The sequence below is a fragment of the Bactrocera neohumeralis genome, chromosome 2 (assembly GCF_024586455.1).
Source record: "Bactrocera neohumeralis isolate Rockhampton chromosome 2, APGP_CSIRO_Bneo_wtdbg2-racon-allhic-juicebox.fasta_v2, whole genome shotgun sequence".
Taxonomy (NCBI): Eukaryota; Metazoa; Arthropoda; class Insecta; order Diptera; family Tephritidae; genus Bactrocera; species Bactrocera neohumeralis.
The window spans coordinates 21,503,304-21,527,656 of NC_065919.1; the positions used below are offsets into that span (position 1 = coordinate 21,503,304).

At 37.3% G+C, this 24,353-nt stretch overlaps 1 protein-coding gene across 1 annotated transcript; it reads left to right on the top strand.

The window, feature by feature from the left end:
• Positions 1-11,463: 11,463 nt before the first annotated feature.
• LOC126762617 (dromyosuppressin) lies at positions 11,464-23,493 on the top strand. Its single transcript, XM_050479497.1, has 3 exons — positions 11,464-11,616; positions 22,617-22,825; positions 22,902-23,493. Exons 2-3 carry the CDS (start codon positions 22,618-22,620, stop codon positions 22,976-22,978), a joined length of 285 nt encoding a protein of 94 aa, XP_050335454.1. The 5' UTR covers positions 11,464-11,616; position 22,617; the 3' UTR covers positions 22,979-23,493.
• Positions 23,494-24,353: the final 860 nt, after the last annotated feature.

A 24,353-nucleotide genomic window follows, 5' to 3' on the forward strand; every position in this document is an offset into this window, starting at 1 on the left:
TGTTGTTCGCTCTTCTAATATGTTGGTTCGGGTATAATGCGGGATCCCAAACTCAGGCCTAGTGTAAAGCGAACTCATTGTCGTGCCTTATTAAGCGGTTGATAAATAATGGTTCTTTTCTCATATAAAAAAAAAGCGAACCGATCTAAACAATTTCTTCGGCTATTGCATCATTACCTAAGCAATAACTCATGTCAAATTTCGTTTAGATTTATCGTCAAATTAAAAGCTTTATATATAAGCTATATAAGCACTTAATTCCGATTGTTCAGTTTGTATGGCAGCTATATAATAAAGTCATCCGATCTGAACCATTTCTTCGGAGATTGTGCCATTACATTATGTAATAATCCACTCCAAATTTCATTAATATATCACCTTAAATTAAAAAGCTTTTCATATAAGCACTTTGTGCCGATCTCTTAAGTTTATATGACAGCTATATGTTATAATGGTCCGATATCGACCATTCCAACAAATGAGCAGTGCTTTGATGAGAAAAGGGCGAGTGCAAAATTTAAGAATTTATCTCGAAAACTGAAGGAGTAGTTCGTATATATACAAACGAACAGCGGACAGACACACGGACATGGCTAAATCGACTAAGGGTTTGACGTTTTCTTTGTGGTATTACAAACATCGAGGCAAACTTGATATACCCAGTTATAATGTTATATTATAAACCAGATCTTATATATATAACAAAATAATATGTAACACAAAACCGCACGATTCTTCATAAGGATATAATGTAACGCCAAATTCAAAGTTGTTTATTCCGACACTCCATCACTTCTTCTTTACTAGCGTAGACACCATTATACTGTCGCAACAAAATTGCTAAGGAGAGTATTATAGTTTTGTTCACATAACGGTTGTTTGTAAGTCTTAAAACTAAAAGAGTCAGATATAGGGTTATATATACTATATATATATTAAAGTGAAATTTGGCACAAAGGATCGCATTAGGGAGGACATATTTGGACGTAATTTGTCCAAAATTAATTTGGCCGGCGTGGGCCCGCCCCTACTAACACAATAGCTATGTCATCTATAGAGTCGTTTCCTACAGGCATTTCCATATACAGTTTAAAAATGGAAGAAATCGGATAATAACCACTCCCACCTCCCATACAAAGGTTATGTTGAAAATCACTAAAAGTGCGTTAACCGACTAACAAAAACGTAAGAAACACTAAATTTTACGGAAGAAATGTCAGAAGGAAGTTGCACCCAGGCTTTTTTTAAAAATTGAAAATGGGCGTTCGCCCACTTGGACCAAAAACCATATCTCAGGAACTACTGTACCGATTTCAATAAAATTCGGTATATAATATTTTCTTAACACCCTGATGACATGTACAAAATATGGGTGAAACCATCTTTTCTCTGTATAATATATACATTAGGAACCAATGATGATAGCGGAATAAAACTTTACACAAATACGGTATTTGAAAAATATGTAAATGACGGATAATGAAATCTCGATTATCACTTTATGATGCGAGAGTATAAAAATGTTCGGTGACACCCGAACTTAGCCCTTCTTACTTGTTTCTTTACGGGATGTAGCGCCAGTTTGAGATACCATGTTCTTCTTCTCCATCTTATCTCTCCAACGAAGTGGATGTTTTCCTCTGCTTCCCCCGGCGGGTACTGCGTCGTATACTTTCAGAGCTGGAGTATTTTCATCCATACGAACGACATGACCTAGCCAGCGTAGCTGCTGTCTCTGTTTTATCAAATGCGATATTATGCTTTGCCAATGCGCAAAGGACCGCAAATCTTTCGCAGAGCTTTTCTCTCAAAAACTTGTAACGTCGACTCATAACATGTTGTCATCGTCTATGCCCCTACACCATATAGCAGGACGGGAATAATGAGTGATTTATAGAGTTTGGTCTTTGTTCGTCGAGAGAGAAGTTTACTTCTCAATTGCCTACTCAGTTCGAAGTAGCAGCTGTTACCAAGAGTTATTCTGCATTGGATTTCGATGCTGACATTGTTGTTGGTGTTAATACTGATCCCAAGATAGACGAAATTATCTACGACTTCGATGAAAAGTCAACAGTGACGTGAGAGCCAAGTCCATTCCATCACTTCACTATCGGATTTTTAGCATTCTTAGGTACTCGACCAAATCGAGGTCTTAATAGAGTTTTATTGTCAGTTCAAATTCGAAGTACATTTTCATTTAATATATCATAAATAATAGATCAGTTAACAAATGCGAATTCCGCGCTTCATCAATGTGCGCGGGTATAACTAGTCTTAGAATCTTGGCAGCTTTCTTCTTTGTAAGTATGTATGTACATATGTATGTACCTACATATGGTATGTAGTTTCGAGTGCAGAAAATGTGATATATTATATGCACACATTAGCGCAGGATAATGAGATTATACGCATATACCATGCATGCTGCCCACAACATCTTAACATATCTTCACCAATCTGATTACACTGATTGAATGAATGAATGATGGAAAATGGTTAGATGTTTGGTGTTTGGAGTGCTGGTAACTCCCACCAGTTATTGTTTAAATGCATTTACGTCATTCTGCTTCCCGTCATCGAAATGACCAACTTTTGCTCTTTCCACAATACTCTTCAAATTGTCCTTCAGTTTTTGCGTTTTTGCCATTATCTTAGCCAATATTCTTGAATTTTTCTAACACGTGGAAAGCGACTCGTATTCTGTACACGCTCTTTGTAAAATTAATTGCATTGTCTCAATGCAAATCCCAGAGTCATAAAGCACAGATTATCGCGAAATTCTATCACAATCCTCTTTCATGAATGCCCTTCACTGTAGCGTTTTGCTCTTTCGCATTTTAGCGCATAAATTCACACACCTACTTAGATGTACTTACTACGGTCCAATTCAATGTTAAAATAAGATGAATGTTAATGTAAGTATGTGTATGTATATGTAAATTTACATGAGTATGAAGGCAACCATAGACAAATATTTAACATAAAGATCGGAATGACGTGCGAAATTGATGAAGTCATTTTTCCTTCATGTCATGTCCGTGATAACTCCAATTTTGGAGCGTAAAGAGTTAATCCAATATCAATAGTTCTTTTACTGATAGCTACTCGGAAAAATCGCCAAATCTTGGAAAAGACCCAAGAAAAGAGAATCGACACTCACCACCTCTTCGTCGGTTTCAAAGTTGCTTTTGAAAGCACGAAAAGAAGCTGCCTTTATGCCGCGATGTCTGAATTTTGTATCCCGCAAAACTAATACGGCTGTGTAAGCTGACGTTGAGCAACACCAAAAGCTCCGTCAGGATCGGGAAGGACCTCTCCGAGCCGTTCGATACCAAACGAGGTTTCAGACAAAGCGAAACTCTTTTGTGTGACTTTTTCAACCTACTTCTGGAGAAAATTAACAACCGCGCCGTTTGTTTCTCCAGAATGGATAAGGTCATGTCGTCTGAATGGACGAAAACACTCCAGCTCTGAAAGTATTCGACGCAGTACGCGCCGGGGGAAGCAGAGGAAAAGGAAGACCTCCACTCTGTTGGAAGGACCAGGTGGAGAAGGACATGGTTTCGCTTGGAATCTCCAATTGGCGCCACCTTGCAAAAGAAAGAAACGGCTGGCGCGCTGTTGTTAACTCGGCTATAACCGCGTAAGCGGTTTCTACGCCAGTAAAGAAGAAGAAGCTACTCGAAAAAGCTTTCATGGTACCAAACTCAATAAGACTAAGGATGGAACTAGTTTGCTTAGAACCATTTGTTACTCTTTTGGGCTCATCAGTTCGGGTCGGGTTGACCCATTATTCAGAAAACTGCCTGCTACTAATTTTTAAAGAATGGTGGGGTGATTAAAGGTTACAGTCAAACAAATTAGGAAAGAAATCCGATGCTCCTTAAAAATGTCAATCATTGATTCGAACATCGTATTTAATGAAGGCTCACTTATTTGCCACGAAGTTTGTTACACCCAGAATTAAGTGTCGGAGACCCTATAAAGTGTATATTATGTATATAGTATGCAAATAATAAGCGTAAAGACCTGAGTAAAGTTAATTAAGTCCGCCTGACTGTTGGAGGATGGGGTCATGTGTAGAAGTTCACGCAAGTGAGGAAAGTTCTCTGATCGCCATTCACTTGGGAGTGGCCAGAAACGATTCTTTTACATATGACTCTTTGACCAAGTATCCTCTGGGTAGCCTAAGAACATCCGTTCGAAGGTGAGCTAAAGTGAGAAGGCGAAACATCCCCTGCATAGGGTTGTGCGCTGGGTTTGGGACCCGCCACGTAAAAAGCCTACACCAATGAACAGTAACAACCAGCCTCGGATGAGAGACCCCCCTTTTGATGACGACCACGGCAAACGAAATAAGGACTACGATTTAAGGGCATGCACCTGGAATGTCCGGTCCCTTAATTGGGAAGGTGCCGCTGCCCAGCTGGTTGATGTCCTCGTGAAAATAAAGGCTGACATCACCGCCGTCCAAGAAATGCGATGGACGGGACAAGGACAAAGACGAGTAGGTCCTTGTGACATTTACTACAGTGGCCATATAAAGGAGCGCAAGTTTGGTGTGGGATTCGTGGTGGGAGAGAGACTCCGTCGCCGAGTACTATCATTCACTCCGGTGAATGAACGTCTAGCCACAATCCGCATCAAAGCGAGGTTCTTCAACATATCGCTGATCTGCGCCCACGCTCCGACGGATGAGAAGGACGATGTGACCAAAGATGCCTTTTATGAGTGCTTGGAACGCACTTATGAGATATGCCCCCGCCACGATGTCAAAATCGTGCTTGGCGACTTTAACGCCAGGGTGGGCAAAGAAGGTATCTTTGGCACTATGGTCGGTAAATTCAGCCTCCACGAGGTAACATCCCCAAATGGGTTGAGGCTGATCGACTTCGCCGGGGCCCGAAATATGGTTATTTGTAGTACTAGATTCCAGCACAAAAAAATTCATCAAGCTACCTGGCTGTCTCCGGATCGAAAAACTACCAACCAGATCGATCATGTTGTGATAGACGGAAGACACGTCTCCAGTGTTTTAGATGTGCGTGCGCTCCGAGGTCCTAACATCGACTCGGACCACTATCTTGTTGCAGCCAAGATTCGCACCCGCCTCTGTGCAGCAAAAAACGCACGCCAACAAACACAAGGAAGGTTCCACGTCGAAAAGCTGCAATCACAACAGACAGCCGAACGATTTTCTACTCGGCTTGCACTCCTGCTCTCTGAGAGCACTCATCAACAACTCGGTATAAGGGAACTGTGGGACGGCATTTCAAACTCCTTACGTACAGCTGCATCCGAAACCCTTGGTTTTCGGAAAGTGCAAAAGAACAACTGGTACGACGAGGAGTGCCGCGCCACAGCGGAGGGAAAACAGGCTGCCTACCTCGCAACGTTACGATCGACCACAACACGTGCGGGATGGGATAGATACCGAGAATTGAAGAGGGAAGCGAGACGCATCTGCAGACAGAAAAAGAAAGAGGCCGAAATGCGTGAGTATGAAGAGCTTGATAAGCTGGCCGACAGGGGTAATGCTCGAAAATTCCACGAAAAAATGCGGCGGCTTACAGAAGGTTTCAAGACCGGAGCATACTCTTGTAGAACCCCCAAAGGTGATCTAGTGACCGATGCCCAGAGCATACTTAAATTATGGAGGGAACACTTCTCCAGCCTGTTGAATGGCAGTGAATGCACAACGCCAGGAGAAGGCGAACCCGATTCCCCAATCGATGACGATGGAGCAGACGTCCCATTGCCCGACCATGAAGAAGTTCGAATAGCAATTACCCGCCTGAAGAACAACAAAGCGGCGGGGGCCGATGGATTACCGGCCGAGCTATTCAAACACGGCGGCGAAGAACTGATAAGGAGCATGCATCAGCTTCTTTGTAAAATATGGTCGGACGAAAGCATGCCCAACGATTGGAATTTAAGTGTGCTATGCCCAATCCATAAAAAAGGAGACCCCACAATCTGCACCAACTACCGTGGGATTAGCCTCCTCAACATCGCATATAAGGTTCTATCGAGCGTATTGAGTGAAAGATTAAAGCCCACCGTCAACAAACTGATTGGACCTTATCAGGGTGGCTTTAGACCTGGAAAATCAACAACCGACCAGATATTCACCATGCGCCAAATCTTGGAAAAGACCCGTGAAAGGAGAATCGACACACACCACCTCTTCGTCGATTTCAAAGCTGCTTTCGACAGCACGAAAAGGAGCTGCCTCTATGCCGCGATGTCTGAATTTGGTATCCCCGCAAAACTAATACGGCTGTGTAAACTGACGCTGAGCAACACGAAGAGCTCCGTCAGAATCGGGAAGGACCTCTCCGAGCCGTTCGATACCAAACGAGGTTTCAGACAAGGCGATTCCCTATCGTGCGACTTTTTCAACCTGCTTCTGGAGAAAATAGTTCGAGCTGCAGAACTTAGTAGAGAAGGTACCATCTTTTATAAGAGTGTACAGCTTTTGGCGTATGCTGATGATATTGATATCATCGGCCTTAACACCCGCGCCGTTAGTTCTGCTTTCTCCAGACTAGACAAGGAAGCAAAACAAATGGGTCTGGCAGTGAACGAGGGCAAGACGAAATATCTCCTGTCATCAAACAAACAGTCGTCGCACTCGCGACTTGGCACTCACGTCACTGTTGACAGTCATAACTTTGAAGTTGTAGATAATTTCGTCTATTTAGGAACCAGTATTAACACCACCAACAATGTCAGCCTGGAAATCCAACGCAGGATTGCTCTTGCCAACAGGTGCTACTTCGGACTGAGTAGGCAATTGAAAAGTAAAGTCCTCTCTCGACGAACAAAAGCTAAACTCTATAAGTCGCTCATAATTCCCGTCCTGCTATATGGTGCAGAGGCTTGGACGATGTCAACAACTGATGAGTCGACGTTGCGAGTTTTCGAGAGAAAAGTTCTGCGAAAGATTTATGGTCCTTTGCGTGTTGGCCACGGCGAATATCGCATTCGATGGAACGATGAGCTGTACGAGATATACGACGACATTGACATAGTTCAGCGAATTAAAAGACAGCGGCTACGCTGGCTAGGTCATGTTGTCCGAATGGACGAAACACTCCAGCTCTGAAAGTATTCGACGCTAGAGGAAGAGGAAGACCTCCACTCCGTTGGAAGGACCAAGTGGAGAAGGACCTGGCTGCGCTTGGAATATCCAATTGGCGCCACGTAGCGAAAAGGAGAAACGACTGGCGCGCTGTTGTTAACTCGGCTATAATCGCGTAAGCGGTGTCTACGCCAATTAAGAAGAAGAAGACTGTTCATCTATATATGCGCGAACTATTCCTACAGTTTTTGAGATATCGATCTAAAATTTTGCACACATCCTTTTCTCCTCAAAAAGCTGTCGGAACCGTGTATATCAGACCACTATAGGTTACGATCAAAATTAAGGTCTTCTATGGAACTTTTTTTATTTGACAAGATATCTTCACGATATTTGGTATGGATTATTGCCCAAAGCTACCCTACCCTACCATCTCCGAACAAATTTTTTAAAGATTGTTTCTTCAGTAAGTAACCTAAATTCGACTTGAATCTTGTTTACAACAAAAAACGTGGCTAGAAAGCTTTTGTTATACATAAGTTTCTATAAGAAATGCACCTGTGCGAGGTATTATAGCTTTAGTGCAGCTAAAGTTAACTGTTTTATACTTTTGCAACCTGTTGCTCTAGAGTATAATAGTTTTATTCACTTAACGTACATATCACCTATAACTTATCGAGATAGGTATAGTGTTATATATATAAAAATGATTTGAATGACGAAAAAACGAAACAAGTTGAAGCACCAGTGCGCAAAACATTTGAAAAAGTAGGCGTGACCCGCCCTCTAATAAGTTTATTGTACATATCTCCTAAACCACTAAAGATACAACAACCAAATTTACCCAGCTCAAATATTATGTGAACTCCTACGGACAGTAAACTACTAAAACTGCGATAAATCAATAATTAAATAGGCCAGAGACGTTAAAATTATCCTTCGAGATGGTATGAGAAAACTTTATGCGAGCCGCGGTAAAAATTTTACGATGCTCGTGGCACCGCCCACTTTTTGGTAAAGTCACATATCTCGGGACCCGTCTGACCGATTTCGACTAAATTTAGTATGAAAGAATGTCACTTCTCATATTGCAATGCCACAGTGCAAAAATGGGTAAACTCGGACAACAGCTACGCCTACTTCAGTAGGAAGGAGTAAGTTCGGGTATAAGCAAACATATTATATTCTTGCAACTTGCAATAATCAAAGGCTTGGAAATGCCTTAAGGTGTAAAATGTCAACCAGAGGATAAAATTCCAAGCAATTCTCAATATACATATGCTATGACTTATATCATACACCGACCGACATATTCGACATAAGTTTTGTTAGAAAAACGAAAATCATTGTTTATAAGTATGGGAGCTAGGGTAGTATCGACCTGATTTTATTTATTTTTGTCAATGCTACATACTATTAACATGCCACATGCTAATAAAGTTATCCCTGGGTTTCATTAAGGTACCTCACGCCCAATCTTCAATCATCCTGATAATAGTTGTATGGGAGCTGGGTCAAGTTTTGGCCCAATTTTATCTATTTTAGGCAGAAAGATACACTGTTATGAGTTAAACAAGTTCTGTAGTTTTCATTGAAATAACTCACACACTTACCGATATATGCGGTATAAAGTCACCCGTAAGTTTAAAAATCTTTATATTAGGTATATGGGGGTTCAGGGCAGTATTGACCCGATCCAACCCATTTTTGATACACAGAGACACTATCATCAGGACAAAATTATATATGAATTTTCGATATTTTCGGTCAAAAGTCACCTATAGATACTGGGGTACACATATTCGGTATCTAGGGTCTTGAACAGTTTTAGTTGGATTTGAACAATTTTTGGTCATAAGGTGGCATACCCTAAAGGCATTTTTCGGGCAAAGTTTTATTCTGTTACATTAATTACTTCTTGATTTGTACACTGGAAAGTGAAGAATCAAATGGAATTTTAAATTGTGTTATATGGGAAGTAGTCGGGGTTGTAGTCCGATTTCGCCCATTTTCACACTGTGACTTAGGAATGTGAGCAAAATACTACGGATCAAAATTAGTCAAAATTGGTAGGGCGGGTTCCGAGATATTGAATTTCATCCAAAATTGGGCGGTGCCTCGCCCATCAGCTCCCATAGCCCTCTCATACCACCTCGGGTGTAAAATTTAATGTCTCAGGCACATTTAGTTAGTGATTTATCGTAATTTTAGTAGTTTTTAACGGTACCGTTATATGGGTTCTAGGCGGGATTATCTTTCAGAGTGTCGATAGTGGTGCTAAAGGGCCTTGTCGTGAGCTAATTGTAGTTTGTGTGGTTTAGGAGATACATATGTACATTGACCCAAATAGAAGGGTGATGTCTCGCCCGCTTTTTCAAAATATTTTGCCCACAGGTGCCCCTTGCTACTGCGATCTCCTGTGCCACACTACAGTTTTATGACTTAATTTAGTGCTACGTTTCCGATTAATGGCGTTTTGTGGGCGTGGCAGTGGTTCGATTACGTCTATCTATGAACTCCGCCTTACTTTTTTGCTAAGGAACACGTCCACCAAGTTATATCAAGATATCTTAATTTTTACTCAAGTTATAGCTTACACGGACGGACGGACAGACAGACAGTCATCCAGATGTCAACTCATCTCGTCATCCCGATCATTTACTTATACAAGGTGCTCTCCAAAGTACTTTTTGAATCTAGCGCCCCCTGGTGACGCCATCTATATATCGACTGGTGCGTTACAATCTGCTATCTTTATCGATTGTCCAGTGAGAATTTCATGACATTTCATTGGATTGGAAGTGAAGTTATTGTGTTTTAAGTGTCAGTATGTTTGTGTAATCGGTGCGAAAATGAGCTTCGAACAAAAAGCCAACATTAAATTTTGTTTTAAAATTGGTAAAACTTTTACCGAAATGTTTCAATTGATGAAACAAGTTTATGGCTATGATTGCCTATCCCGTAGCAGAGTGCACGAGTGGTTTCAACGTTTTCAAAGTGGTCGTGAGGACATAAATGACGATCAACATGTGGGCCAATCAAAATCCGTGATCACCGAAAATTCCATCGAAACTGTGCGTGAATTCATCGAAAATCAGCCGAAATCATCATTGAAATTCATGTAAATGGAATTGAACATCTCCAAAACATCAATTTATCGCATTTTTACCTAACATTTGGGCTTACGAAAGGTGTGTGCACGGTTTGTTCCGCACAAATTGACTGACGACCTAAAATTGCTTAGAATCCAACATTCGAAGCACAATTATTTGACCAAAAATCACATTTTAACCATTAACCACTCCCCATATTCACCTGATATGGCACCGTACGACTACGAAAAATGCATTTACCCATGAAAGGAAAGCGTTATGCAGACGTAGAGACCATTCAAAAGGATTCCACCGGCATACTGGCGGCCATACCGGCCAACAAGCTAAAACACTCGTTCGGCATGCTTTTGGACCGTGCAAAAAGCTGTATTGAAACAGAAGGAGACTATTTTGAATAAAATAAATTTATTTTGCCAAAAAACCATTTGTTCTGTTTTTTTTTTAAGTCCTGTTTACTTTGGAAAGCACCTTGTTTATATGTATTTATCGGTATAGATGATATTCTTTGTATCATATCATTTATGTGTTCCTATATTGCGAGAAAATAAAAAACTGAGCATATGTCACTCGTTTTTATAGTCCAACAACCGTTGTTGCACACTAACAACTTATATGAAAAGAACAAATAATTTTTTAACAACACAAAAAATAGTTATAATCGCTATTTTAGTTAAGTTTCTATAATAAAACGATATTTACGGACATTATCCTGTGGTGACTCCACAAAAGAGGCGTATTCCACATGACATAAAGTTAAAAACATAAAAAGTATATAAAAACTTATGATATAATAAATTAATTATGAAGAGAAAAGCTGTTGAATGCAACAAGCAAGTACCTGCACGTTAGAGATTATACGACGTACACAAACATACATGCACACACAAGTATGCGTGCACGCGCCAGCTATAGTTAATGATGAATGTTTATGAAAAAACTTAAATATCTAAGATAAACTCAACAGTGTAACGTTTTTTAAGCACACCACCACACAAGCAAGAACATATATATATATGAACATACATACACACACAAGTGTATAAAACTGTGTTATTACTGCAACGCTTCGACATAAATACACACGCGCACTCACACTAACGTTCGCATGTCAGCATGGACGGCGAGGGCGTATGAGCAACATCCCACCCACAATGACAAACAATCAAAATCGCCGCTGGAAATGTGAGCCAATGGCAATGCTGCTTATTTAATTCCAGCATCCAAAGCCGAGTTCGTTCGTTGCATATAAAAAGACGTATCCTGTTTGCGGTAAACATCATTCAAACAAGTGTGCTTCTACGATACAGTTGCAATAACCAAATAACTTCCACTAGTCCTCTTATACGAGTCGAGCACAAGTGACAGTTACTTTTGAATTCCTTCAGTGCAACTCACAACTGTAAACACAAAAAGCAACAGGTGCGTAAAATACAAGAATATTGTTTGGTTTCTAAGGTGTTAACGGGCAAACGTGTGTGTGTGTGTTTTTGAAGAGTTTAAAAATTATGGAGAATAAATAAATGCTCCTTAGCAGAATGTTTTGCTCATATTTTTGCGAATTACATGAAAAATTTTGGGACTTCACAGTAAAAATGTGTTGTTTATAGAATAAAAGTGTAAATATCTACGTACAACTGATATTTAGCTAGTTTGGAGCCACTAAAAATATGTATCCAAAGAAAGAGCGTAAATATAAGTTATTTTGATTTGAAGTTTGTGAAGAAAGTTAATATAGATTAGAATAGCGTAGTAAGCGTTTTTCAAAGAGTTTTGAAAAAATTCCAAACGTACATATTTATATAAATATAATAGTAAACTGATCAAATAGATTTTGCGAAAATTACAAATTTTTAACAAGGAAGGAGTTTTTATAAACGAACTATGTTTTCCGACAATTTACGCATATATTTAAGTTAAAAAGTTTATTTTCAAGAATGAAATTAGTAGTAAATTGGTTATAATCCTTATTTTTATTCATGTTCTGATACCTTGATTTCTGAGTGTCATATTTATATGCTTCAATGCAGAACGCTGACATATTTTTCTTCCAAAAATGCCTATTTCTGGGTAGACCTAGAGGACAACTGGGCTGACTGGTAAATTCTGATTTGAATTCAGTTGCAGAGAAGCAAGTAAGCAACAGTTAAATATGAGTATACTATTGAAATTATGAAGCAGTTATCAGTTGAAGTTGAGTTGCGAAAGTTGCATATTGAAATGAGTAGCAGTTATCCTAGTGAGATTTTATTGCATTGAATTTTTATGTATGTATGTAAGCAGCTGCACATTTATCGGAACTGCCAATATGGGACCATATAGCTGCCATACAAACTGAACGATCGGAATGAAGTGATGGTATGGAGAACTTTTTCATTTGATATTGAGATATCTTCATTAAATTTTGCTTAGGTAACGATGCAATCTCTTATGAAATTGTTAAAATCAAGTTACTACGAGTATAAAATAAAGTCTCCATACAAACTGGCCGATCATAACAACTTTTTTCTTGTAAGAAATAGAAATTGTGTGTTTTGAAGGGTATTATAGCTTCGTTGCAACCAAATTAACGTTTTTTCTTGTTTCTCACTAAAATTTGAAAGGAAGAAATTGAACTTAATATTTAAATATGAGTATTTTCAGGTTTTTGCGGATTATCTACTTTACATATGTATATCTTAGTTTTTGTATTTTTGTTAAATAATACAAAAAAAAAAAATTTTTTAATTGTTTTTAGGAAATTTTTTTTTTGAAAATTGTTTGAAAATTTTTGGAAATCACTTCACTACACTTTATATCACAGTTTTTGTATATCTGGTTTCTATAAAAAATTAAATTAAAAAAAATTCTAAAAATTTTGAAACAATTTTTGGATATTTTTTTTCAAAATTAAGTTTATGTAGTAGTTTATGAAAAAGTAGATGTTTTTGAATAGCAGAAGAAAAATTACGAATATTTTCGTTTTTATAAACAGTTTTTGGAATTGAACTTATTATTTAAATATGAGTATTTTCAGGTTTTAGCGGATTAAAAATTAAATAAAAAAAATTTTTAATTGTTTTTAGGATTTTTTTTTTTAATTGTTTGAAAATTTTTCACTACACTTTATATCACAGTTTTTGTATATCTGGTTTCTATAAAAAATTAAACTTTTTTTTTTCAAAATTTATAACCGTTTAGCGGCTTTTTGAAAAAGTAGGTGTTTTTGAAACTAAAATCGTTATTAGTTTTGAGATATCGTTAATGAAAAACATAACAAAAGGAAAATTACGAATATTTTCGTTTTAATATTATTTAAAGTATGATGACAATGTTAACTTAGCGAAATTTTCAGTTTTTGAAAGCACTTAAATATTGAATAAGGACTTCAAACTTCAGACTTCTCTTAATATCATAGTTTTTGTATATCTGGTTTAAAAAAATTAAATTTTGCAAAAAAAAATAATAATCTGTCGAAAAAAGAATTTAGATTTTTTTTTTCAAATTTATAAAAAAAAATTTGAATATAGGTAATTTATAACCATTTAGCGTGTTTTTGAAAAAGTAGGTGTTTTTGAAACTAAAATCGTTATTAGTTTTGAGATATCGTTAATGAAAAACATAACAGAGGAAAATATGGCTATTTTCGTTTAACTTATTTTTTGAGAGTAGGACGACATTGTTAATTTAGCGAATTTTTCAGATTTTCGTTGGAAGTAAGCTTTTTATTATTGAGGAAGGACAGTTATGTGCATACAAAACCTCACTGCATTTTGTGTTTGTCATTTGGTTGTTGTGGTATAGAATCAAACCAATAACTTAGTATACGATTTCGTTGAAAATTCCTTTCAATTACTTTTCTCCAATACAAATGTAGATACATAGCATGAAGGTAGCCTAAAATGGAAAACAACGTATCATCAAAAAAATCGAAATTGAGTTTTATATTTTGCATTTTAGGTGACGATATAATGGGTTGTCAAAAAAATCTTGCGGTATTTTTATTGAATTTTTTTTATTGAAATTGAAATGAATTTTTGATGACTCATGCCCAGCTCTTGACCGATGCTACGGCTGCTACTATGCCGGTCTCTTTCGACCAATTCAGCGATTCTATCACAATTTTCGACGACAGGCCTTCCGGAGCGTGGCGCATTTTCGACCACCTCTGCACCAAAACGAAAACGTTGAAACCATCGTTGTGCGATGGAAATGGAAACTGTATCGGGTCCATAAACTGCACAAATTTTATTGGCGGCTTGAGATGCATTTTTGCCTTTATCGTACTAGTACTGTAAAATATGCCGTATTTTCTCTTTATTTTGCTCCATGTTTGCGACGCTATAACTCACGAAGGACTTAAAAGAAACGACAATCAATCAAACACGTGTTAGCGCGTAAAATGAGCTTTCCAAAAAGTTACAGCATGACCCGATGCGACGAATAAAACTAGAACTACGCGCTTTCAGCGCCAACTAGCGAAAATACCACAAAACTTTTTTGACAAACTAATATTAAATGTAGCGTAGAATTTTCAGCTTCCGCTGTCAGATATAACTAATATATAACCATTTTGTAACCAAAATTCTAATTTTGTTTCAATATGAGTACTTTCTTTCGTAACGCTTTTCCTTCACCTGTGAACTTATAAAAAGTGATGTTACATTATTTTGAATTTGAGGTGACGATATATTAAACACAGCGTATGTGCTTTCTACGTACGTTTGCCCTAAGCTGCCACAGTTTAATTGTGTAAGGCACTCGAAACTACAGGAATTTATGCAGGTGCATGCATTGGGGCATATATACATACATATGCATATACAAATATCATATATTTGTATGTGTGCTTAAATGCGTTGGTTCAGCACAAACGGAATTTCATTCTAAACGTGACAAATGCCTACGAGGTGTCAATCAGCACTTCTGTCAATATGCTTCTAACCCTTTTTCGGGCAATTATAACACGCACCGAATCACGTGAGCGCATAATTATGTGGGTATGCGAAAGTGATTAAAAGCCACGAAGCTGGTGGAATTAAATACAACACATGGATATTACTAGAGAAATTTTGTTATAATTTTCATAGATTACAAAACATATTATGATAATAGAAAATGTATTTGTAGCAGTATTTACCGCTAAAAATATGCTATAATAAGTGATTTGCATTTTGAAGCACGAAATTAGTTCAATTGTATACTTTTTGGCTTTTCACTGCCACAAAATTCACTCAACTTCTGCCCCCGCCCTTACTTTTCAACATTTACCACACATTTGCAATTAGAGTTGCATTACAGAGAATTTTCAGTGGAACGCGGTAGTATTAATTCCAAAATTACTAGAAAAAAAACAAGAGAAAACGTTAAGTCGGTACACCTCAGTAGTGCGTTGCGATTTTTACAAGGGATGAAAATATCGAACAAAGAATTTGTCTCGAATTTTGTATTTCTAACTAAATTTCATGTGCGGAATCATGGCAAATGTTGGAAAAGGCTTACGTGGATTCGGGTTTAACAAAAACATAAGCCTACGAGATCGTTGAAGACATGCCTCGTTCTGGACGACCTTCGACCTCTTCAATTGATGAAAATATTAAAAACGTCAGGAAGTTTTAGAGAGATAGCAAGAGAGCTCGACATCTCTCACGAATCGGTTCGAATGATTTTGGTGGATATTTTTGGTATGAAATGCTTTCTTGCTCGATTCGTCCCGATAAAGCTGAATATTTTTCAAAAAGAGTACGTTAAACAGGTCTCTTTGAACATGCTTGATCGTGCGAATTCCGATCTCACATTCACGGTGAGCATTATAACTGCCCACGAGACGTGGGTTTATGAGATTGAAATGCAAACAAGTCTACAATCATCGGATGGAGGGAAAAAAATCGAGCCGAAATAAAAAAACCACGGCAAAGTCGCTCAAAAATGAGGGTGATGCTCAACGGTTTTTTCGACATTCTTGGTTACGTCCATCATGAATTTGTTCCGGAGCGACAGACGCTGAATAACGAATTCTATTAGGGTGCATTGAGGCCTTTGCGTGAGAACATCCGTCGAAAACGGCCGGAATTGTGAAAGAACAATTCATGGATTTTACACGATGATAATGCGCCATCGCATCGATCCACGATTGGGACCAAATTAAAGCCAAAAACGCAATGAATACTAAAGGTCAACCACCATATTCACCAGATTTGGCTTAGTGTGATTTTTTCTTGTTCTCCAAACAATCTTTACTTAGTAGAGTTTCCAACATTTTCCTTCGTATAAATGTTTAGGGTATAATTATTGCACAGCCGTCGAAATAACGGGAGAAATGCTTTAGTTGACCATATTACTGCCCCTCAATGGTAGAGTGTTCAGGGTATAATTATTCCACAGTCATCGTAATAACGATGAAAACGCTTGAGTTGACCATATGACTGCCACTCAATGATAGATGAGTTAAAATCCCGGCGGAGACGAATATAAAAAAACCCTCCCAGTAGCATATCTAATAATAATCCAACATTCACCAAGTCAATTTAAAGCTTGTAAGGATGATCTACCAGTTGTAAGCGACTTTGAGCGTGGTATGAAAAATACGACTATACATGTTGCATATGCATGACCGCCAAGTAAATACTATTATTATATATGTACATATAAGTATATATTTTTATATGAATAGAAAAGGCAGTAATGAGATTACAGTCAACCTTCGCATTCGTGTTTCAATCATTTGCATGCCCTTCGGCCTTTTAAGCGACAGCTGTTTGTATTATACGCAAAGTAAATCAAATTGCTGGCATTAAATACGCCTAATCTGCTCAAAGTATGCAACACAATGTTGTGATCGCTAAGCAACCGATAATGACGCGCTAATGCGCCATAAAGTATGCAACACTTTCATCATTTCACACTATACCAAGCGCAAATCACGTGCACGAGCCGGAAGCTGCGCTTAAGAGCGGCACTTTATTAAGATTATTGCAGAATTTAACTTCCAGTTTCTAACTTATTGTCATTAGCACTCGTCTTTCCTGTTGTACGCCTTTGCGGCCGTTTTGCAACACCACCTGTACTGTGTAAACAGCATATTGATAGCGTGCAGGTTTCGCAAAATGCAATCGTGATGGTAATTTTTATCCATTATCCTCTTAACCTACCGTCTTAGTGCCGTTAGAAGTTAGTGGCAGACGAACCTTCGCACTCATGTGTATTCGTAGTGCGTCGTATGTCATTTGCCAGCTGTCAACAACACACAATACAGTTGTTTGCCGGCAAGGAAACGCGTGCTGTACTTATGTGTGCCTTGACTATGTTGATATTAGTCCTTGCGGGCCAGTGAGCGGTAGTTTTTATTTTAGAAATAAAGCATTTATGGCAAATTTAAACTCGTTAGTGACTGGGGTTTAGAGATTTTATTTTTTATTGAGAGTATAATGAAGCGAAACTTTGTTAAGTAAATGCTAAAGTTTGAGTGTCCCTTCTTTTATTTAATTACAGGCCCTTTGTTGGTATTAGTCGATTTTTGAGACACTAAGAAACATATTGTTTAAGCATTCAAAAGAAAAATATAGTAAATTAATTAGCTAGCTATTTTTTGTACTGAAAGTTAATTTATGTATTCATTATAATTTCAAATACACACTATGCTTTACAATATACATGCATATGCAATGCGAGGAAATGCTTTTGTTTCGAACCAGCAAGTATCTAATACCTCTAACCTTGTTACTGGTTTATGAAAAATTTTCTACCAACTCAGAAAAAAAGCGCATTAAATATTGTGATGCCGTGGAAAGTTTAAACTGTTTCTCTCTATAAAACTTCGCTTGAGTTTAGAAGTAGTAGGAAGTAGTAATGAAACTCAACGGGCGATGAAGTGTACTTTAACGACAGCCATTAGCGAGTTATTACATCAGCTAAAGCCTTACTTAGTACTACTATTAGCGCTACACTCTTTATTGTCAATGAAGAATAAGATCAGTGGTTACTACAAAATGGTGCGGAGTTGGTTCCATACTCCAAAAAAACATGTTTTAGGTGCCCAACTAGCTTACACTTCCCTACCGGGTGTCTACTGAAAGCGTGTATGCGACTGGCACTGTTTGTTGAAGCTCCAAACTGTCTCGAAAAAAGTCTAAGTCTAAGCATATTTATCAGCCTACAATTTGTAGCTTTGAGTGTAAGTCCTTCTAAGCTGCACTATGTACATAAGAGTATGTGCAAATATACATATGCATGTCGTTGCGCACGTTCTCGCTAGTTGCTAGTTGCATTATCTATATTTTCGTTCGGCATTCACCTGCATAGGTGTGGTAGATGCATATACGGTCGCATAGGTGTGTAAGCATTGTAACAGCGCCAGCCTTGATTTGATGGATCATTTGCACTTGCCTGTGTTGGCATTTGCTCTATTGACAGTTAATCCAATGCAAGCATGAACAGACCGGCATATTACCCTGTAGGATTTTTATGACGTGAAGGAATAAGTCCTCTTTACTAAAATAAAATTTTATAGGAGCGATCATAACTCATGAATGTATTCAAAAGAGAGTTGTTACGTCATCTTATGATAGAAATTTAGTATTTAAAATAAATCCAATTAAATTATGCACAATATTTGATGCGCATTGTCATATCATTTATCTTTGGTATACTAATATTATAAAAAGCAACGATTTGACTCTTTTTTTGTTTGTATTGAATAGGCTCCGAAACCACTTGTTGGATTTGAAAATTTCTTTCAACGTGGGTTAGCTACGTTATCTCCGTTGAACATAGGCTATGTTACTACTATGAGCAAAAAATAGTAAGATCTTGTTCATAATTTTAATTTATTCTTCAAAATATATGTATATTGTCTCTCTCAAAGTAATCCCCTTTGGTCACAAAATAATTCGTTTTCCAATCCTCGAAACAGTTAAAGTAAATTTCCGGAATAACCTTCAATGCGGAAGGCAGTTGATTGAGATTGTTGAATAGACAGAAGTTACACGGAGCTCAATTTGGCGAATTCGATGTTGCGGTACGATATTGGGTCAAATTTGGCGAAAAACTCACGATTATTCAATGCAGTATGCGACGGTGCATGATCCTGGTGCAAAAACCAAGAGTTGTTGGTCCATAATTCCGTCTTCTTTTTACGAAAAGCTTCGCGCAAACGACGCATGACACTCAACTAGTATTTCTTGTTGACAGTTTGGCCGACCGAAAGAAATTTGGAGCGCACACTTCGATAATCGAAGATAATTGTCAACAGAAATTTGATTTTTGACCTGCTTTGACGTGGTGTTTTCGGTTTCGGCTCACCTTTGTGACGATATTCTGCCGTTTTATCGTCTGTTTCCGGGTCGTAAACATTGATCCAAGACTCATCGCCAGTAATAACACGTTGTACGACATCCTGGCAGTCGGAAAGCATTGTTTCACATACGTTAACGCGAAAAAATGAGTGATTTTGAAACCAAAAGTGCTTTTACTTTTCTTAGGCCCGAATGATCTTTCAAAATAGATTTCACTGATCCTTCCGATATTCCAACGACGCCAGTACGATCTCTGACTGTTAACCGTCGATTCTCGAGCACCAATTCCTTTAGGCAAAGATGTCACTGACATTCATACCAAACTTAGAAAAAAATATTTCGACGAATGGGTTTTCTCGCGAATTTTAAATTAAAAATCCTTACTATTTTTTGACCACAATAGTGTGGTCGATTTTTGAAAATCTTTTATATTAATTTTATATATTTATATTAATTTTAAGTTAGAATTATTAAGAATCCCGAGTGGCAGTTGATTGCCTTCAAAATAGCAAATGACAACATGTCACTTGTAACCTTTGAATAAAATACCGTTATATGCTTCACAACTATATTTATCTTAAAGGGTTTGCATAGCATAGCAAATTGGCACACATAACCTCCTTCGTTACTATAGATTGTGCATCTTAAGTTAATATTCTTACCTATTCAAGAAATATAGTGACGTAAGAGATTTTTTTTGTCACCATAGTGAGTGAAAAAATCTGGAACTATGAAGTGTGAGGGCCAAAAGTTAATTAAAATTGAAATTAGTAAATTGTTATATATAAACTACTGTCTGATTCCTTCGTTTTCTGAAAATCGAACGTAATGTGATGAGCAGCATTTGAACCGTAGAATCTCTTGGTTTTTGTATTAAAAAAAAAAAAAACAGGTTCATTGTATATCATTATAAATATATTTTGCCTAGCAGAAGTCTTTATAGAAATATTACAACGTGCTGTATATTATATTAAATCTTAAAATAGTTCATTATTGCATGGGACTTTTGCCACTCAGCCTTTTGTGGATATACTATATAAACTGATTAACACATTTATATTAGGCGTCTTCGATTCACTTCTTCTCTGCTCGTTACGTGTGAGCTCTGCATGCTCAAACAACTAACTAATAACAACAATAGTTGTGGAGTCAAATTTAATAGAAGTGAAACGTGTAGAATTAAGCTCGCTCGCTCTTCCATCGCTGTTTGATTATGTCAGCCTACGTATGGGCATAATTCAAACATTGCTTGTTCTATTCGCTTATTTCCAAGGTATGGCGTATCGGAGACAACTATTAACATTTCTGCATATTAGCCTCATGCAATTAATAGTCGAGTCTTTATGGAGATTAGATGATTTATTTATGGCATATAATCAAAGCTGCATTTGCAACCGACCCAGCGATGAATAGTGCTAATATATTCACATATTTAGTAGAAAATGAGCAACAAATTAATGTAAATGCTATTTGATTGAAATGAAGAAAAAATTTAAAGAATTTAAATTGCACATACTTTCAAATATAGAAAAAAAATGCAATTTTTTTGCATAACTTTCTGAGAAGTGTGCTTACATACATTCATGTATGTAATATTATTATTATCTTTTCATTTTAATTGCAAACTAAAACGAAGGGAAATATTTCTGCAAGTTCAAATTCTAGTGTAATTTATTCCCAACAGGAAAACAAAGATAAATCGAAGGTTAGATACAACAGCAAAGAAAGCTGTAACTTCCCCCTCATTTTGCATTGAGGAAGCAAGAAAAATAATATCCTTGTTGCACCAAGAAAAGGAAACTTTAAGTATATTTATTGTGGTAGAATTGACAGAACTAGCACAAAGTATGCAAATAATACCGCAAAACAGACAAAGGAAAAGTTTACTTAAATAGAAAGGAACGAAGGGGTGATGTTCATATTACATTACTGTTATTTTTGTTGATTTATGATTTGTTTATACATACACATTTGCTGATAGTTTTCTCAGCATTTCTAACTGGAGGCAAAAACCATGACCTAACATTTTCTATTAATAACGGTCACATCGTTTCTACGAATACAATGGATTAAGTGGCTTTATACACTTAATTTAATGTTTTTAAGGAGCACCAAAACAAAGGTCATAAATAGAAGGAGTTCAGGTGTAAGGCAGGAGCGTTAACTGTAGTAAAACAGCTGCTTATGAGTTAGAGAGAGAGAAAAGGAGCGGGCATGTTATTTACCTTTGTGGAGGCTTAGATTTTTTATGTCAGTTTTGTCTTTTTTTTTTCGATGAACTATAAGCATAAATTAGAAAGACTAGGTCTAACATACATCATGAGTTCAGAGTATTTTTTAAGGCTCAATTGATTCTTTTCTTAACGGTAATACCTACCGCATTCACCATGCGCCAAGTCTTGGCAAAGACCCGTGAAAAGAGAATCGAGGTACACCACCTCTTCGTCGATTCGTCTTCGATCGTGCTGCTTTTGATAGCACGAAAAGGAGCTGCCTCTATGCCGCGATGTCTGAATTTGGTATCTCCGCAAAACTAACATGGACCTCAACAACCGCGCCGTTAGTTCTACTTTATCCAGATTGGATAAGGAAGCGAAACAAATGGGTCTGGTAGTGAACGAAGGCAAGACAAAATATCTCCTGTCATCAAACAAACAGTCGTCGCACTCGCGACTAGGCTCCCACGTCTGTGTTGACAGTCATAATTCGCGGCTTCAGTTCTTGCCTCAATTTGAACTTGTAAGGATGTAGGCCAAGACCTTTTCGCAAAATTCGCCACAACGATGTCACAGAGATGCCCAACGATTGAGAAGGTGTGAGAGACTCATTTCGGTCTTCCGCACTTCTTTGTCTCACTGGCATGGAATCTTTTTGTGCTGTGCCTTTGAATTCAAACTCTTCCACTAGACGCTCAATTGTTGATCTGACAGGACGATTTAAAATTGAGGCCACTGACTCCGAATTTCGGTAGTAAATTTTAATAGTTGAAAAACCCGTTACATAAAATATTATTCGCTCTTGCGAAAAAACTTTTTATATAACAAAAAATTAACAGTATATTAAAAAAAAAAATATTTAGAACTATCACACAAAAGATAGTGCTAGGTAGCCATTACTCAAAAAAAGACATCTTTTTTTATATGCTTTCAGCATGTCAAGCCAAATGTTCGTAATCGTTTGCTTCGCCACCCTTTTGATCGCCGCTGCGCAATCCAGCAACGCTATGGCTGTGCCACCATTCTGCCAATCGGGCATGGTGGAGGATATGCCACCACACATCCAAAAAGTCTGCTCGGCACTCAACAATTCGGAACAATTGGCTACAGCGTTGAAATCGTACTTGAATAGCGAGGCGGCAGGTAAAATATTTAATTTTGAGATTTTTGAAAATTTCATAATGAACTCATGCGCTAAATGAATGCTCTCTCACATTAGCTCTGCTTACCGATCAGGCGCCCTTGAAGCGTTCCGATGTTGATCACGTTTTCTTGCGTTTCGGCAAAAGGCGTTAAATTTCCAGCGCCGATAATGTTGCCACCGCCACCAATACATATTAACCAACAGTTGACCGTTGATGGACGCCATGATTTGCAACACAAACACACACACTCAAGCACGACCGCCATGTGAATAACCAACAATAACAAACGACCAATTATTGCAAATGAAAATTAAAAAAATTCGCTTTAATTTAATCAAAATTATTTAACCATAAAATAAATTAAAACTTATAGCAGAATTTTATGGCAAAATAAAAAATGCAAGCACTAAATTTGCAAACAAAAATATTTTTAAATAAAAAAAATTATGAAATTTATTAAATTAATTATTAGACTAAACAAATATTTTGTATGTATGCATAATACAAATTCTTAAGTTGATCTCTTTATAATGAATTACAATTTTCTGTACTTGTGCATCTGGAATATATGCTTATATATAACATACGCGTATACACATCAGAAATGTTGGGAGCTTGTAAAAATCGAAAAAAAAAAAATAATTATAAAACAATTTTTAAAACTAATTGTTGTTTTTATTGTTTATTGTGTTAGGCAAAATGAAAACACAAATAAAGCAACGCATATTGGAAAACAGAATTAAAAAGAAAAATAAATTAAAAATATATTTGCTAAAAATATATAATATAGCACGAGGGAGCGGAGACCGCAGATATTTATGAATAAGCAAAAACATATATACACATATGTATATACATATATCAACGTTTGTACTCACTAATAAAAGGCATCATTGAACCCAAAAAATTTTACATTTAACATTTTTGGCGCATATAATAAATATGTATGTAGTTATAAGTTATCGGAAATAATAATGCAGACCCGCAGATAAAGATGTATTTTGCAACAACTAAATATAAACATATGTATATAAATGTAATAAAGTTATTATTTTCAATAAAGTGAATTGTTTCCTCTCAAATATTACAAACAAAAAAAGTTTTTTTTTATTTTGGTAGAGTCACTAGATAATCGATAGAAACTCACAGGCCGACAGTATATCTGACAAACCAAATCCAAAAAAATCGTTCTTCTTCCTTTCTATTGGCATAGGCACCGCTTAAGCGGTTATAGCCGAGTTTACAACAGCGCGCCAGTCGTTCCAAGCGAAGTCTGGTCCTTTTCCACCTGGTCCTTCCAACTGAGTGGAGGTCTTCCTCTTTCTCTGCTTCCCCCGGCGGGTACGGCGTCGAATACTTTCAGAGCTGGAGTGTTTTCGTCCATTCGGACAACATGACCTAGCCCGCATAGCCGATGTCTTTTAATTCGCTGAACTATGTCAATGTCGTCGTATATCTCATACAGCTCATCGTTCCATCGAATGCGATAGTCGCCGTGGCCAATGCGCGAAGGACCATACATCTTC